At 45.6% G+C, this 18,390-nt stretch overlaps 1 protein-coding gene across 2 annotated transcripts; it reads left to right on the top strand.

The window, feature by feature from the left end:
• Window positions 1-321: 321 nt before the first annotated feature.
• Window positions 322-16,831, top strand: LOC147882835 (protein TIC 21, chloroplastic-like). Of its 2 annotated transcripts, XR_015543878.1 has the most exons (5): window positions 322-647; window positions 4,885-5,142; window positions 5,580-5,783; window positions 15,775-15,957; window positions 16,567-16,831. XR_015543878.1 is itself a non-coding variant. In XM_087400747.1 (4 exons), exons 1-4 carry the CDS (start codon window positions 369-371, stop codon window positions 15,889-15,891), a joined length of 858 nt encoding a protein of 285 aa, XP_087256873.1. In that variant the 5' UTR covers window positions 322-368; the 3' UTR covers window positions 15,892-16,085. The 2 variants fall into 2 exon arrangements, 1 of the variants encoding a protein (XP_087256873.1); XM_087400747.1 differs by lacking the exon at window positions 16,567-16,831 and having other exon boundaries at window positions 15,775-16,085.
• The last annotated feature ends 1,559 nt before the right edge of the window (window positions 16,832-18,390 follow it).

The following is an 18,390-nucleotide window of genomic DNA, read 5'->3' as shown; positions in this document are numbered from 1 at the left end:
ATAGCCAATCGATTGCCCGAAGGCTACATCCCTGGTCTGCATCCATCAAGATCCCTTTAGTAGTGTGCAACCTTCGTACACAAAGCTCGCCACCCCTCCCTGTGCATGTAGCTTGAATGCGAGGCACACGCTGAGCCACCCCACTCCCACCGGTGCTCAGACTGTTCATGGCACGTGCCCGTTCTGGAAACAAGGCCAATGTCCCACCAATGGGTGGACCATTCCTGGGTGCATGAGGCGTCGAGGGGGGAGGACGCCACGTGTTGTGAAGGAGAAAAAGAAGAATGAACAAGAAGAGTTTGGAAGAAGAAGAGACGCTTCCTTTGAATTTTGGCAGATTCAGCTCTTGTTCACCCACAAACAAAAAGATGCATTTGCTCTCCAAATCAGTAGCACCTCCTCCTTCCTGCCCCTCCCCCTCTCCATACCTCCTTCGGAGACCTCTCCTCTCCCCTTCCCGCTCCCTCACCTTCTCCCCCTCTCCTCCCTCCCCTCTTCCTGGCCCTTCCCACCTCACATCCTTGCTCCCAAGAAATGGGTTTCTCTTCCCTCGCCTTTCTTCCACGATCGTCGCTTCATCCGCCTACAATTTCAGCACCGCACAGACCGAGCTGGACGACCCTGTCGAATCGGCTAAGCGTGCCCAGGTAAAGCTTGGAGAGATTTTCAGTTGACCTACATTCTTTTCGTGTTGCAATAATGCAAATTTGTCTTTTGTATAATGCGTCCGATTGTGATAGATTTTGGCAGTCTTGCAGCAAACGATTGCATTTGCGGACATTCATATCCAGCGTTTCTATGTGAATTGAATGGATGACCCTATTTTGATTCAAAGGTCTCTGTGTGTGCGAGAGAGTGTGTGTGTGTCAAAGGATGGTGCCAATTTTAAATGCTGGTGCCCGATGTTACACTCGCTATCGATCAAACAGAATTCAGGTTTCCGATCCACAATGCTGAGCTGGCTTTTAAAATCTCCACGAATTTTCCCCACTGCCGTGGACAATTCGTGGTGTGAATTGGTCCATTGCTGATATTGCGATAAATTCTATCTATCTTAAGTGGTGCATTGCCCTATCAGCTAGATGGTCTAATTGTTTGGATACTCGTTTGGGAGCTTGTTGCGATTATTCTCTAAATGGCTGGAAATTAAGTATTTGCTGGTTATAATCAACTGTTCACTGCCCTCTGGTGTTTCCGAAGGCCGGTTTCAGTTATAGAGTTGTGCTGATATACAAGTTGGTTAAGGGAGGTACCTGGGTTGCTATGATGGCAAGCAACATGAGGTAGAGGAACTCTCTCTGCGTTTATTTATTGATGATTTCAGTTATTTGCTTTGGGCTCTACATCAACATGCTGAAGGGCTCTTTGTGCATCCACTGCTTCTTAACGATAGTGGCCACAATATGTGACACAACGGAAGTGTGTATTACACAAGTGCTACTGCAGGAGCAATGTCAATGAAGCAGTTGAATTATCTGCAAGACCATCAAAGTGGTGACCAGGACGATAGGGTCCAAGACACTGGCGTGCTTAACCTCCATTCCAAAGAGTCAGTGTAGTGTTAATGTCGCAGCAGATAGGTCCCATGTTATTCCACCAATTAACTTGGAATTCAAACACTGTTCTCCACTCACTATGCTTGAGAACAAGGATATTTTTTGAAGCAAATCACAATCTGTCTTGAAGGTGCATTTGCAATAGGACTTTGCTTGGTGAAGGATCCATTTTCAGCAAGGGGTAAGGAACATTTGTATACAGGGAGGAAAAGGGGATACCAGGCACACACAGAAGCAGATGGATGAGGTTGGATGCGGAAGACATACTAAAAAATGTGTTGCAGGATGAAGGGGTGAATTGTGAAATCTGTAATGGCCTGCAAAGTTAGTCCAAAAGCCAAAACACAAAGTAAAAACCTAAAAGAAAAAGCAAAATGATAAATAAAGCTAACTGTGTACATCATGACATGTGGCAAATGAGATTAATTATGGTATGGTTAAATAATATAACTACTTCTAACCCCTTTTAAGAACTTGCCACATGACACTCTTAATACGTTTTAGAAGTCAAACTTGGAGGTTGACCTAGGCTAAAGGTTTCAGATTTTGACCAATTTTTCTCCAAGTGGTACCCTTCCCCCACCCCAAAAAAAGAAACCCCTATTAAAAGGTGAGAAAGCGCGATAGAAAGAGTTAGCTATCCAGTAATACCCTTCCCTCCCCCCCCCCCCCAAAAAAAAAAAAGAAAAAAGAAAAAAGGTGAGAAAAGATGGTAGAAAGAGCTAGCTATTTGTGATCTGCTCTATTTTCTCCTATTGTTTCACCCTAGATGGCTAGGACCACTCTTTGAGGTTCCTTTGCAGCTTCCTCAAAGGGTGGCCTCCCAAAGCCAAATTTTACATGGAGTAGACTCCCTCGTGTCTTGGATCAATAACCTATCTCTTCCCCAACCGTTGCACTGCTCAAATCCTTTGCTGCTCGATGGATAAATCTCCTCCTTCTTTGTGTCACGACTCACAATCAATAACCTTTGTATCAAGCAGGAGTATTCCTCTTGCACCGATTCTGAAGAAACATGGGTCAAGTATATCCCACAGCATCCATCATCCCCCTCCTGGAACTGATATGCCGCGAATAAAGCCCAGAGGGGGATTCTGGTCCTAGAGAATCAGCGCATCACACAAGCCTCTATGGCATTGGTGACATACTGGCAAAGCTCTCTCTCCATGCCTTTGGGTTGGCTGTGTCTATCTTCTCAATCCTCGTGGTTGCCCCTCAAGCCTGAAGACACTTTTTTGGATGATGCGGGAGGCTACTCCATGTGCCCATGGATCTAGAGGGTCGACTATCCCAGCCCGATTGATATGAGTCTTGTGATCACGGTCTCAGACCTCTGGGTGCCAAAAATAGTGGCTGCTTCTCAATCTCCTCCTTGCATTAATGGATGGATCAGATAGGCTGTGTAGAAAGATGTCGACAAATCAAGCTTCTCATTGGGGGGGAACCATTCATAGAGGGCATGTTGCCTTCTGAGTGCTTGCATTTGAAACTTTGCACTGCTTTGCTGAATGGATCTGCTGTCTAGAGGGCCTATCCCTCCTGCAGCTGAGCCGCTTCAACTGTTCCGAACCTTGTGATGGCCTAACGTACCTCCTCCTCATGAAGGTGGTCCAAGATCCTCACTCCTATGTGAACATGGCTGGCCTCACCGTAGGACATTGTTGTGCCCATCAAAATACCTTTGGCCTCACCTTTATACATGGCCTAGTCTCCAACACAGAAGTCTTCTAATCTCTCCAATAAACTGTCGTGGTGTTGCTGGCCAAAAGACAAAATTGAGACTACTCGAGAACTGCGCTTCTCACAACGGGTTCCGGTCTCTAACAGAAAAGATGAACTGCTCCCAAATGGCTCACCCTGCGGAGGGGATATTTGAGAAAGACCCCACAAGATTATCCTTCGCAAACTCGAGGCTGTTCAAGTCGCCTCCAACCACTCAAGAGTCCATGTCAGGTACTCTACTAGTCAACTCGTGTCAAAAAAAAAAATTGCTCCTGTCTATATGCTGGAGCATAGACGTTTAGGATCCCTATCCTGAGGTCTCCAACCCTCAGCCCCTTTTAGACTGCTCTACCCCCAATCATCTCACCCTGGTCAAACACATCTCATGCCAAGGCTGAACTAATGAATATGTAGGCTCCTCCACTGTGCCCACAAGCCAAAGACCAAACCTCGGGTCCTCTTCCTTGAAGAGGACGCCCACACTTGTGAATATCTGACAAGGCAAATGGAAACTCATGCGCTTGGAAGGTCAGATTTGGCATAACTGACTTGTTTGAGGAGAGATGTGGAGAGCTGAGTGGCCCTCTTGGCCTTGCTCTCCTTTTAAGAGATTGAAGCCCTCTCATCCACAAGACCAGCTAAGAAACTCCTTTTTGCAGAATTTGGGAATCTCGCCTGCCACTCTCACGAGTTTCTTGTGCAACTGTTAATGAGTGATTTGGTTAGTATGAGGGCAGGTGACTCGTGAGTGTCCTTGAAGTAGAGAAGTTGAGTGGAGAAGTGTTAATTAGAGATTATCACGTTGTGGTGACTCCTAGTGGAGGTGCACTTGGGTGCAACTCCTAATTGGAGCTACAGCCCTCGGTGAGAGAACAAACCAAGTACTTGTAGTGACAGTACAAGGAAAACCATCTGTCAAGATTTCCATGTCCTTCAATAGGGCTCACACATAGGCTTGCAAAAACACCCCAGCATAGACATAGCTAGCTGTTAGTGCAATATAAGAATGAGTTAACACCATTAGGCCCAGTGACCTTGTAATTCCGTGGCATGCCATGTGATGGCAAGTCTTATTGTGGTATGTAGCTGCATGGTTTGTTTTAGAGGATGAATATTGGCATGTTCCTGGATTCATCAAGGTAGACCTATGGTGGTCAAGAACAGCTTGGCTTATGGAAGGTTTGCCTTTACGGCGTTTCCATCTTGGTTTACCTGATGTCACATCTGTTGTGTCCTATCTCATGTTGGAGTTTCAAAAGTGGAAGTCTTATCAACCACAGGGTGCAATCAGCCAGTCCCCTGTAGTCTGTTTCTTGCATTCCCAAGCCACCAGTTTTGTTATTTGTGCCAGGACTGCAGGGCTTTGAGGCAGGGATGCTTGGGTTGATCATCTGTCTTTTTCTTGAAATTGCAATCTGATTTTGTGCTTTACAACTTTGGTGGCTCAGAGGATTGCTGTTTAATTCAAATGAGGTGCAGTGGTTCGAGAAAGATTGATATCTGCTTACGAGTGATAAAATGGGAGCAAAGAAGCATCTATGATAGTCAAGCTGAGGTGTATGCAGAGCATTTGGCTTTGTGACAGGGCTGTTGTGATCTTTTTCAGGTTTCAAAGCGTTTGGAGTCTGTAGCCAGATACTTTCGGCGGCTTGGGACACTTGGATTCTGGGGCCAACTTGTGTGCACTGTGGTCTCTGCTGTCATATTAGCATTTTCTGTTGCAATAAGTGGAAGACCTACTTCACAGGCCACCTTCTACTTGACTGCGGGAGGAATCACGCTTGCCTTTTTGTCTGTCTTTTGGTCGTTCGGGTACATCCGGTTATCTGAACGGTTGCGGAATACCATAAATGACCTTAAAAAGGTATGTCAATTTGTTTTATATTCCTTTTATTAAAGCCTATCTTGCAGGCATTTAGGGTAGAATGCAAGTTGATATTTCAAGCGTGCGGTTCAAAACTATGATCTGAAGCATTAGGTGTTTTGAGATCATTTGTTGTTTTTCAAAATTTGCTTGACTAACAGACCATTTGCAAGATTGTTCTCCGTGTTTCTTTGGACATTGATAGCATCTTAATCAGTCGTCAATTTCTAATGTATATCAACTTTGCAGTTTTTGTTTTAGGATCTTATGAATGCTTTCTCTTAGTAAGGTTTGCTGGAAAATGATAATTTGTCCTTTAAGACTGCAATATCCATTGAGGTCTCAGAGAGTTGAATACTGATGCAATGTAAGGGTATCAGCTGTATTTTTAAGCTTAACGTTGTCTCTTTTGTTGTATGTGGTACTTAATTTTACAGGCTCCTCCACGAGCTGAGGTCGTGAACAACCTCAAGAAGGGCATCAGCATCAATCTTTTGGGAATGGGCTTAACGCTGCTAGGAATGGAGGCTACAGTTGGTGCTCTTGTGGCAAAATCTCTTACATCCACAGCAGGGCCATACTTGCAAGGAACTCCTCCTGGTTACAGTCCTGTATTAGCCCTTGATGTGTTTTTAGTGCAGGTATGGTATATTCTTTGTTTGCTTTAATTGGTAGCCTTTATGCCATCATATTCTGGTCAAACCAGGAGAAAAAGCATTTGTTTGAGCTTGAGATGGAAATTAGGCCTGGTAAAATTATATGATTTAAGCAGCAACTTGAGAGGGGAAATATGCCTGATAGAAAGATACTGTTAATGCTGTTGGCAGTAGCGCCTGTATTTCAGTGTCTTGTTGTTGAAGGTTTCTTGTTGCTTTATTGTTTCTTTCTTCTGAATAGATCGTATGTTTGCTAGAGAGTTTTACATGAGAAATTGTGACTTAAGATCCTAGTAGATACCTGTTCATAGGATTACCTTCCTTAGTGTTTGAAAATATAGGATGTTTTACATCACCTATAATTTGGTGGCAGTGATAATATTCCTGGGTCGTGCTCACTGTTGGACTGGTATTGCCTAGCCCTGGGTGCTTGGATTAACTGGCACAACTCAACTGCCTTTCCAACTGAGGCGGAGAGTTCTCTTTCATGGGGAGAGACCTAGCCTACTAGGTCCTACCTAGCCCAACACTCCCCTACTCTGCCCTCCTCACCTCCCTCTGCTTCTCAGGCTGCCTCGCCTCTTTCCCTTCCCCTCCTTGCCTCTGCATAAGCTGCCTGAGAAGGGTCTGTAACAGCCCATACGCCATGCTCTTACCCCTTCAACCTCCTCCACCTTCACTTTTATCAATCCCTCCCCCTTGGCCATCCACTTTCCGTCTCAGCCCCCCTTTTCTTCTTTCTGCCCTTCTGTTGCCATTTCCGTCAGTGCCAACAGCCCATCATTGGGCTGTTCGGCCCTCCCCCCCCCCCCCCCCCCCCCCCCGGCCTATTCTTTCTCACCCCCATCACTGCCTCTTCTGTTCGCCAGCCCCCAGGCCTCCCTCCTCCTTTCATCAGCCCATTGGCTGCGTTATTGAGTTTCTCCTTGCCGCCTCCTTGGCTCTCTCTCTCTCTCTCTCTCTCTCTCTCTCTCCCCCCTAAATAAAAAATATAAAAAATTATCCCTTCCTCTTCCCTCCCTGCAAGCCGCTGCCTCCTCTTCTTTTTTTAGCCCTCTCTCTCTTTCTTCTTTTTCCCCTTTCTTCATTTCCCCTCTTCCTCCTTTCCCCTTCAATTAGCAGGTATCATCAGGTTTTGTTTGACTCAGTGAGAGGCTCTCCAAAGGGTGACCTTTTGGTTTGGTCAAAGGAGATCTAACGGCAGCATCTTGCTTGTGACTACACCATGGAGGACTCGTAGTAGTACCTGTGTCCCTACTTAAGTAATAGTTTTAAAAGTACTCTTTTTGAGTACTTTATGTCTAGCTTAGTCCGACTGGCAAGTTGAAAGAGGAATCGGGTGTTGGAGATAATTTAGTATATGAGGATACTTCAGGATCTATCCATGTATGTGCCCATGAACTGGAATGTCTTCTAGCTTAGGAGCATGGCTGTTTCCGAGCTAAAGGTTACGTGGAAGGATCGCTCAAAAGAGGATAGTCCTTGGGAAAGTATTCGAAGCCAATTCCTAGAGTTTATGTCTCAGTCTTTCTCTGAATAAGGGGAGGAGAATGTTACATGTTGGGACATAACATGGCTAGTGTTATGGGGTCAGGTTAACCTAGTGTCGTGTATCTTAACCATGGGACAGTTAGGACATGAGGTACCCTTGGTATAAAGAAAGTACTTGGAGACAAATAAAACAATACTGAAGACTAATGATAGCTGAAGAAGAAATATATATCACAAACGGAACTCAATACAAGAGAAGATATGAGAGAGAAGCTCTGGAGGGAGCAAACATCAATCCTCCAGGGAAGGCAACTGTAGTGGACTTCTGCACTAGCTCCACAAGTTGGAACTGAACCAAATCTGAGACAGCAAACTGATGCAAGGGTTGCTGCAGATCTGGAATAAAAAGAACATTATCTGGAGCAGAAGTTGGGGGCAGATCTGGAGCTGGTAGGAGTGACAGATCTGGAGCAGGAAGGAGGCAGATTTGGAGGCAGCCAAGAGGCAGAAGTGGAGGCAGCAGAGGAGGTAGCCAGGAGGCAGAAGTGGAGGCAGCAGAGGAGGCAGCCAGGAGGCAGAAGTGGAGGCAGAAGCTCAGGGTGTGCAGGGACCTCAGGAGCATAAGATAGTAAGGAGCACCTAGGCCCCCCCCCTTTAAATAGGGAAGGGCCAGTCGGTCAACCAGCTGGTCGGCCCAGATCTGACCGACCTGGTCAGTCTGGTCGGCCAGATATTGACCGACCAGGTCAGTCTGGTCGGCCAGTTTTGGTCGGCCAGAATGTGGCCAGTTGTGGCCTCCGATCCTGAGCTCTTCAGGGGCCTGTTTTTGACAGGGCTTTGGTTGTTGATTTTTGTCCTGACGGAGATTCACGTGTGGTGTTTTTACCTGTAATTTATCGGACCTTTGCGCCAGTTTGGCCTTTGATTATCCTGTCCTCTAGAATTGGAGATTGCCTGGCTTAACACTTGGTACAGTCAGGATAGTCTTATAGTTGAGACACCTAGGACACCCTATGCCTAGGCCTCCTGAGAATACCTAGGTAGGATGGAGCTTGTCTCTATGTAGACGGGGCTGCGCGGTATGAGACAATAAGCTTCTTTTGGAGTCTTGTGGTCCAGGGTCACCTAACCTCTAGCTCAGAGTTGATCCTTGTGATGATCTAGGGTTGATGCACTAGCCTACACCATGCATGTCCTTGTGTTTGCATCCTAAACTTTGATGTCTTGTAGGTAGCTTTAGGGTTTTAAAGTCCTCTTTATGAAAAGACTGACTTAATAGGGGTGCTGAATACAATTCATGGATCGATTTAATTTCCAAGTGCAATCCACTGATACTTTGTCTTGTCTAGAACAGGCAGCCTAAGCTACCCTCCTGATTGTCCCGAGTACTTGCAATTTGGGAAAAATCCTCTCAAGATGGAGCCAATTCTTTATCACATGAGTGTGCTAGAATCTCCTGATAAATATGTCATGGCTTAAAATGCAAAGTGAGTTGTGGATTCATGTTCTGCATTAGACCTTGCAGGACCTGAATATTGTGCCCATGGTGAACCACTTTGAAGTTTGCTCAATGGCTTCAAGTTGACGTAATTCTCTTAGGCCTCCCCTTGAAGGTCTATAATGTTGGAGGTGTGTGCCTCATCCCTTGGATCGATGCGCGGAAGACACATGGCCTATGGGTCATAAGTCCCATAGACAATATGGTGAACATGATGGCCTTGGATATAAGGCCTAGAACGTAGACCTCCTCATATCCCAACCAGCCTTTTGGGTGTCAAAGAAGATGGTGTGGCTATGGGGCAGGTTAAGGATCCTACATGAAACACTCTTGACCCGTGGCTCCCTCAGGGAGATCCATGAGTTGTATCACAGCGGGCAACTATTCACCATGGTTGGCCCGAAACGCTTTTCGGGCAGCCCCGAAAAGTACGAAATGTTTCGAATCCGAAACTCGCGTTTTTGGAGCACCTAGAAAACCCCCTAATCGTCAAAACCCCCCAAAATGTTTGGAATCCAAAACGCGAGTTTCGGAGTATCTTGCATCATTTCAGCTTGGAAGATTGAACCTCTTGTCATGTGACATGAATCATGATTCATATATCTAGATGAATCTAGGAACATGCCCAAACTCATCCTCTAAAAAATGAACACAAAGTGCAGTTTTAATCTCATGATAGTCACTCAAAGTTTGAAATCATGATTCATGTATCTTTTTCAATTCTGAAATTTGACAATTGAGTGTTGAATCTTCAATGATGTCTTGTTAATTTTCTGATTTAGAAATTAGTAATATGTTTCAAACTTCAAGCTCTAAGTGACAAATAAAATGTCTATGCATTGTGTTTCATGAGTTTTTTCCAATTATTTGGAGTTCTAGTGGTAGTAATCTAGAGTGTTTTAATTTTTTTGGGGAAAAAATATATATTTAAATATCCTATTATGCACAAAACGTTTTTACAGACGTTTCAGGATGGCCTTGAAACGTTTTCAAAACCCTGAAACCCATTTCGAAACTCCTTGTCTACTATGCTAACCGCAGACTCTGAGTTGGTCGTTCGTGCTGTTAATGCATGGCAGCTGAATTGTGTGGTGGCGGTCACTCATTGGTGGCTGTCTGTTGTGCTCTGTGCATTCATGATTGGCAGCGGCGGCTGTGGGCTGTGGCAACCCATGGTTGACGTCTGACACATTGAAACCCTCGCGACCGGTGTATAGACTGGCGGCAGCTTATGTTCCTATCGATGGACAAGTGTGCTGATCATGGCATCCATGTACTCACTGTCGACGCGATATCCAAAATGTATTGTCAGAGGGATTTGGCCCATGGGGGGGTTGTGGGAGGGGTGTGCCTTATCCCTCGGATGGACGTGCAAGTGACACATGGCCTATGGGACATTAGTCCCATAGACAAATGATGAACAAGATGGCCTTGGATATAAGGCCAAGAATGAACATCCTCATGCCCCAACTGGCCTTTTAGGTGTTGAGGAAGATGGCGTGGCTACGGGGCGGACGTGAGACCCCGCACTTGGTTTCTTGATTGTGATTCCATCAGCAGCTCCATCATTTAACACCTTGAGATTGAACATGTATAGAGTACATTCCTCAAGAACCACAAGGCCTAATACAACTTTTCTTCAATCTTGGTTTATGCATTTAACAAAAAAATCTTTAGGATTAGAATAAACTTGTCCGTATCGATCCATCCAAGTTCAATTGTACCTGCCTCAAGGTATTGTAGATCTGCACTAGAGAGGGTAACTTAGACCTGTTCCAGGCCCACTAATTTCCCTCAACCAGTGGTAGTTGATATGTAGAATCTTATAGAGAACAATAAAATACTCGGAATTTCTCATAGCAGTTGTTTCATTGATTGAAACTTGATTCTTCGTCAAGGCAAAACTATGCAATGATAGTAGAAGGAAAAACATTACGATACGATTGATGGCATTATTTGCCAAAGCCAACCATGCCGTAGCTGCCAACCTTTGGTACCTATCTAAGGTGCAAGTTTACTAAGCGACCAACGCAGTGTACATCGTGCCACAAATGGAGATTCAGTGACAATAGTTCTGCTACAAGCTGCACACAAGAAGGCTATTTTAATCATCAAATCGTGGGTTTCTTACATACCTCTACAGTCAGGGAGATCCAACAGTCTGGATCCTTTGGCACTTGCACACTTAAGGTCCTAGGCGAGCTGTGATGGGCAACTGCATTAAAGGGAGGGTGGACATGCATTTATCACGGCCTTCTTTGCTTGGCTTCAAGGATAAGCTTTTTGCCTATGAAGGGCGGCTACCAGATTGAGGCCTCTGCTCACTTCGAAGAGCTGCCTAGTCTATTGACATGTTACAGACTTAAGAGTGTATCCCATGGCTCTCAAACCGCCACCCTACAACATGAGCTTTAGCGAGAGTCGGATTGCCTTCAAAAGGTCTTGAGAGGAGACCATCTATCATCTATCTTGAGAGTATAGACAAATGCTTACTTTCTTTCCCTTTTTCCTCAGAAATGGCATCAACTCTAGGTTTGGGTATCCTTTTGCACTAGGTGGGAGGACTATTTCTTTGATGACATTGTGTACTCTTTCCTCTCATAGACGGTTTTGGTCTCCTATAAACGTTAACACTCCCCTCTCTCTCTCTCTCTCTCTCTCTCTCTCTCTTTGGCCTTCCACACACCTTAATCCCACCTGCAGCTCCTCTTCTCCTGCTCGCAGCTCCTCCGCCCTGCTCGCACCTCCTCGGCTCCTGCTCGCCATCCCACCTGCAGCTCCTCCATCCGCAGCTCGTCTGGCTGCGCCTCCACATGCAGCAGCCCCCCCGTTTGGCTGCGCCTCCATCTGCCCTGCTGGCTGTGCCTCAGCTGCCCCCTCAGCCGCCCTCAGCCCTCACCCACCCTCAGCTCCCACTCGCCACCCTTTATCACACTCAGCCCTCCCTCTCCACCCCTCTACCCTCTGCCAGCCTGCTCGAGGTCGCTCAGCCCCCACCCACCTGCCCAGGGCTCCCGCGACACCCCCCCTTTGGCTGCGCCCACTGCTGCTGTGCCATCTGGAACTGCTGCTACTCCCGCTGGTGCTGCGCCTCAATATGGCGCCCTCATGGACCTCTCCCAGGCCCCGTGGACACCACGTGGCTGGCCACGTGACTGCTCACAGAAGTCACGAGCTTGGCTAAGCCAAGCTGGGCTGCAGGGTGCAGCCTATACAGCCCCTAGGCATTGCCTAGGGCTCCACAAAGTACACAGCAGGCCCCGACCTGCTCCAAACTCCACGAAGGCCTCCACGAATTGCTGCCAGCACATTTCGGAACCACAAAACAGTGGACTAAAGAGGCCAAAAAAGTTCCAAGAAAGCATCAAGAACACCCAAGAATTTTCTTGAGACCAAATGGGAACAATGGGCAGCCCACAGGACCAGAAAACAAGAGGTGAAAAGGAGTGCAAGTATGGTGTCATCTGGACCAAAGCGGAGAAAACAGAAGACAAGAATATCAAAGATTGCATATCAACAATCAAGGAGGTGTGTAAATTTCAGGATGCTGAGCTTGAATGCATACAAAAGCAATTAGGGGGAAAAGGAATGATGAGCTCTCTAACCTACGTGCTCAATTACAAGGTGACATGAAGAATGGGCAAGGGGAAATGCAACGAAAAATGCTGAATGAGAAAACCAGCTCTCTTGCCTCCCAAATTGAGACTCTAGAAGTCCAAGTCGCTACTCTCAAAGATGAGAATGAGAAGTTGAAGGCAGTTGCACATTGGGAGAAAGGGGAGCTTCAGCCACCTATCCAAGAAGAGCTGAACCTTATCAAAGAATAGATGAAGCAGCTCAAGGGCCTAGGACAATCGTCGGGCTGGACCCCCCCCAAGGTTTTATTCATGAAGAGAGAATCTGAGTACAAGAGTACAGCGTGGACCGAAGTCAACACTTTCTGACCGTAGTCAGCTCGTTAACCGCAGTTAACTCTCTTGGTAATAACCCAAGTCTCCCCGATCGAAATCAGGCTTACCTAACCAGAGTCAAGTATCTTTGGCTGTAGTCAATTCTTTGACCATTAAAAGAACTCTTTTGCCCATAATTAATCTAGATGGAAAACTCTTTAATTATGATCAAATAAATGGTCAATTGTACTTTGACTTAGGATATTTACATTGTGGTGACATATGTCTACATGGCTTGTCAAGCATGGGATTTAGATGGACAGGCTCCCTCCCTTCAATACAGTATGGATGTACCCCTTTAGTCTATCAGATGAGATTAACCGTATCATACGATTAGATCTCCTCTAGCTCTACACATCTCAAACTTGAGGGTTGATTAGGAGCTCCCCACCAAGACCCAGTTTTACCGTGATCACTTCTTGAGCATCCTGGAGGAGGGATTCATCATCAGACCCTAGTATCTCAAGGACAGAGGAGTCTCACATGCGCTGAGGATCGCTATTGGGCAGATGCGAGTTTCATCCCATCAGTTGAGGATTGAGATAGGGAGAGCATCATGTATACCTAGAGAGCAACGGATCTACATGCTATGCACACTGGGAGTGATTGAGATAGAGCACTTTCTTTGCGCCTGCTCAGCCTAGTATGAGATCCAAGGGCAATACCACTGTCTCTACCAGGATGGGAGTGGCTTCGGCTCACTATCATGATTGATGACCAGGTCTACGTTGGGCTCTGTGCTTGAGATGCGCCGATACAGGGAGACCTTGCTACGACAGATCAGAGAGCAGCAGGAGGCGATCAAACCATAGGACACAAAGGATGACCAGACACAGTGGCGGGTCACATATTTCTGTGTCTTTGAGTCAGTTTCAGGACACAGTGGGATGGAGGAGGAGGAGCTAGCCGATATGCGGGCAGTCTCGATTTCTGAGAGAGTGGTGCAGTGCCCGGAAGAATTGATATTTAGCCAGTGGGGTATCACCAAAGACTCGATGGTTATGGTCCTTCCATAGAGGCCATAGTGCCTAATAGCGAACCCCAATAAAAAAATAGATCATATACCTACCTTATTGGATGAAAACCAAACAGCCAAACTCGCTTTTCAAAGAAAGCACTAGGAAAACGAGCCAGAAGCTTTTGCTGTAGCATGAGCAAGAAATCATAAGATTCTAGGCATTGCCAAAAGAGATGTGACATAGACTCCTGTGAGGACAGACATTGATGACAATATGACGACGAGCCAAAAGCATGCCAAATGGGACAACTCCAAGTAAAGCACGCCACAAGAAAAATTTCTGTCAAAGTGGAAGTTTGGAAGCCCAAATATATTGCAACCTTTGGTGCCACCACCGAGAGGAGCATGTCACAGGCCAGATGTTATTGGCACGAAGAGGTACCCAGGGTGAAGGTAGCAAGATTTTATACAAAGATGCAACCATGATATCAGCTAATGGTGGTGCATGGCAAACACAATCATCCGATTGAAGGATCCAGTCTTGGAGATGGTCACAAATCTCAAGAGGAGGTACTGGCTGAAGCATCTGTGACGGTAAATACCATACCAGCCTATAATGCTGTCCCCAAGTATACTGTCTAGCAACTGTAGGAAAAGAGACAACCATGCCAGCTGCATCAAGCTCATCATCAATACGGTATATGCCTTTGGACCAAAGAAAATAGGAACGTGCACATTCTTGGACCAAAGCCTTGCTTTGTGTCGAAGGCTTTCACACACACACACGTAGTGTGCACAAGCACACACATGTCAAAGCACATGCCAACCTGCACAGCCTTTTCACAAACAAGTGGGCTCCTACTTGGATGAGCTGGACCATCGAGGGTAGATCCTGGACAGGGCGCACAATCTGGCCAGCCTCGCCTTAAGCACAGACATGCAATGCAGCCCAGCACATCTCGCTCATTATGAAATTTGGGTACATTTATGACGGCTATTTGTAGACATGCAATCTGTAACAGATTGATGCAGGAGTATTATCTGTGTTCCATAGATCCTGCTGGGTCTAGAGTGGATTATTAAAGTCATATCATATCACATCAAATCTTGTGTGTGTGAGTGTGTGTGTTCGAACCTCCCCGCCCCCCCCCCCCCCCAACACACACACACGCCCGCACGTGCACGTGCACAAGCACACATATCAAAGCACATGCCAACCTGCACAGCCTTTTCACAAACACAACCAAACAAGTGGGCTCCAACTTGGATGAGCTTGACCATCAAGGATAGATCCTGGACAGGGCACACAATCTGGCCAGCCGTGCCTTAGGCACAGACATGCAATGCAGCCCTGCACATCTCACTCATTATGGAATTTGGATACATTTATGACAGCTACTTATAGACATGCAATCTGTAATAGATTGATGGAGGAGTATTAACTGTGTTCCATAGATCCTGCTGGGTCAACGTCATTAGAGTCATATCATATCACATCAAATCTTTTTGTGTGTGTGTGTGTTCAACCCCCCCCCCCCCCCTTTCCCCCCTTCTTCTCTCTTTTGTCCAATCTGCTATGTCCTTTGGGAGACTTCCTTCTTTACACATGTTTGATTTACATGACCACAGAACCCACTAGAAACTCTCTTCACGCTAGTGTATGTTAGATTGGGGATCCTTCACAAGAAGTGGAGTATGTGGAAGGTGGCCCCTGAACGAAAAACAAAGGATGCATACCAAATTGAAGGGCTAATGAACTACATGGGGAACTGCACATCCCACTTTAAGTGAATGGAGATTTTATGGATAAGACAAGGTCATTTTAGATCACCAATAAACATTTGCATTTTGTGACTATTATCACAAGGGTTGAATGAGAAACATCACATCCTCGTAATTAAGGTATGACCCTTCTAAAGCCTCTCTCAGGCATGTTTTTCTATTGCAAGTGAGGTTTTATGTCTGATTGATGACAACAGCTCCTGTGTTATTATTCAATAGTTGCTAGAAACTTTAGATGAGACAAGGATTTGCAGCGCATGTTACTCAGAAAGCTCAATGATGTGTTTGTATGTACAGGCATCTGCAAACACTCTACTTTCACACTTTTTGGGCCTAGTGTCTTCTTTGGAGCTGCTTCGTTCAGTGACTTCGCCTCCACCACCTCCTGATAATGTGATTCCTAAGGCAGCTTAATGGATTCTGCACCACCGGAATTCATATATGTACACTCAAGTTTGAATTAAGGGGCAGTTTTTAAAGGTGTGTTGCCAACAAGGTCTTTTGTACTTACCTCTCCCTTTGCACATTGATGCTATCAATGGGTGCATGGCATGTAGACATGCATGTGCGCGCACGGTGTTCTGTGGGCAGGATAGAGGGGGAGGAAAGGCGGGCATGGGGGGCATGTGGGGTGCTGTGGGGGGAGCGGGGAGCGGGGGTGGGGGGAGGGCAGGGAGGGGGCTGCAAATCTAGAAAGTTTAGATTAGGTCTACAAATTTTAGTCTACAATGACCTGTTCATAGGTGTATGATGGCTTGGTTTGTTGACTTTTTGTTAATAGCTAAAGATTTCTGTCTGAGAATTAAAGTTTCAAAGATATTGGAGGCATGAAATGGCCTTTGATGAAACAAAAGAGGACCCCGACTTCATGTGTCTAGATTACATGCAATTGATTTTTAAAATTTTTGGATTCAAGGAAGTTTTGTTAAGCCATTAGCCATGCTGTTGAGCTTTGTTCATTGGTTCTGAATATATTTTTCAAGATTGTTGGCTATGGGTGACTTATTGAGGTAAAAGTGGGATGTGCTTAGAATCGGTTGAGGTTGGGTTAAATGAAGGAGTTGAACAATAAAGGCCTCATTGCTACAGGTGCTTGGAACTTTGAACCAAGTCAAGTCTTTTCCATTTGATGTATCAATATGCCATCATGAAAGGATGGTATGCAGTGGTTAGGGTTCGTTGTCCTCCTGATGGAGGATTATGTGATGCGAAGCATTGCACATCTCTTGCAACCGTGATGGCAATTGTGTGGATATGATTGCTTTTGTGAAGCAGCATCATGGAAGTGTTTTACCTCAAAAAGAAAATGTGGTTGGCTTAGTAATTTTAAAGTGATGGGACAAATCGATGTACTGGGGTCAATACCAAGGATTACAAGGTCTGTGGTTGTGGGTGTGATCACATGAGTGAGTGTGTGAACACGTGTGTGTGTGTAGGTGTGCCTGAGTTAGGTGCGATTGATGATGTGTCTATTAGTAGGTGTGAATGAGTGAATCTAGGAGTGTGGTGTGATTGAGAGATGCTGATCGAGAAATCAATGGAGAAATTAGTGGAGCTTGGCTCTCATGTATCTATCAAGTGCTTATATATTGGCCTTCTCTCATGAATAAAGTATAGGAGTTGTTTTGGTTGTTCCCCTCCCATCTTGCTGCTTAGCCATGATCCAACAGGTGGTATCAGAGCCACCACGTCCTCCTTGAGCCTTACATTCAGTGCCGTGTCATCATCTTCTTCCCAAATGAAGGATTTCTTCCCTCTCTTCCCACGTTTTTTCCTTAGGCTTGTTCTTCTCATTCTCTGAGCCTTTGACGACACCCTTTGAGCTCAAGCATCTCCATGCTAGGACAAACCTTTGGCTAGGAGGAATTAACAAATGCTTGCTTCAGCTGTCTGCACTGGCACAATACTCTGTCCGCGCCATTTCACCAATTGCGAGTTGCTGGAAACAAATCTCTCTAATTCCTCTGAGGAGAGGTTGGGCGACCTTATGAGGTAGTTGCTGTTCAAGTTTTAGCGCATTTGGTCCACAGGCGAAGGAGAAATCAAAGAAAAACGAGTCAATTTTGAAGTAGTTCTCACCAGCGACCTAGCACATATTTTTGGCCATCCTTTGATATAGATCTTGTCCACTAATAGGGGCTTCTTTTGCCACCAAAAGCCCCTTCATAGCCTCTGTAATCAGGACGAATTGCACCCTCCAGCCGATCTCTGTCTCTGCAGGCAGATTTCTTCATATTTTGGTCAAAGACAATTGACCAAGTAGTCAAAATTTGGGGCTTTTATACTTGACTGAAAGTTTTGAATATGTTTACTTTGTTTCACCACAAGAACTCAGTCATGAAGAGTATATTCACCATTATACTCTTGCTTTTCTATGTGGATGGTATGATGCTTGTGCTCTCGAAGAATATGTTCCACTTGCTTGAGTCTACGAAGTACAATGCAATGGACAAGCAAATTTATGAGTCTGATACAATGGTGGCTTGGAAAGGACGCCAGAAAAAGATTCCCATAAGGGGGGGATTTTCCATCTTCAAACTTAGTTGTTTGTGTGTGTGATCAATAAGGGTTTTCTGCCCTTGGATGTCCTCCTTAAATGATTGTTAGTCTTATGTTTGAGGTTTTACCTTGTTAGACCCATGGGGATTTCCATGCATAGTCATTGTCCAATCTCCCAGTTGTGAACCAAGACCAAAGTCAGAGTCAGATCATGTTCGGGTGAAGATGCCCAAATGAGTCTATAGCTGGGGCAAACTAGAGTAAGTGCTAGGTTGGGATCAGGAGTGTTGTCACTAGAGGTGGGCAAGCCATGAAGTTTCCCATGGACTATTGCTAGGGTTGAGGTCATTAATTTGTGGGGGGGTATGATGGGACAAATTGATGTACTGGGGTCAATACCAAGGATTACAAGGT

Source organism: Dipteris shenzhenensis, chromosome 29 (genome assembly GCF_047967505.1).
Source record: "Dipteris shenzhenensis isolate YYH24624 ecotype China chromosome 29, Dip_SZ_1.0, whole genome shotgun sequence".
NCBI lineage: Eukaryota > Viridiplantae > Streptophyta > Polypodiopsida > Gleicheniales > Dipteridaceae > Dipteris > Dipteris shenzhenensis.
This window is presented reverse-complemented; position numbering and strand designations above follow the sequence as displayed.

Bases quoted from the DNA above. Each gene is read 5' to 3' on its own strand.
- LOC147882835 (XM_087400747.1), top strand. From the start codon at position 369: ATGCATTTGCTCTCCAAATCAGTAGCACCTCCTCCTTCCTGCCCCTCC. The intron at 5,143-5,579 runs GTATGTCAATTT...TTAATTTTACAG, and splicing joins CCATAAATGACCTTAAAAAG to GCTCCTCCACGAGCTGAGGT. The intron at 5,784-15,774 runs GTATGGTATATT...TTGTATGTACAG, and splicing joins TTGATGTGTTTTTAGTGCAG to GCATCTGCAAACACTCTACT.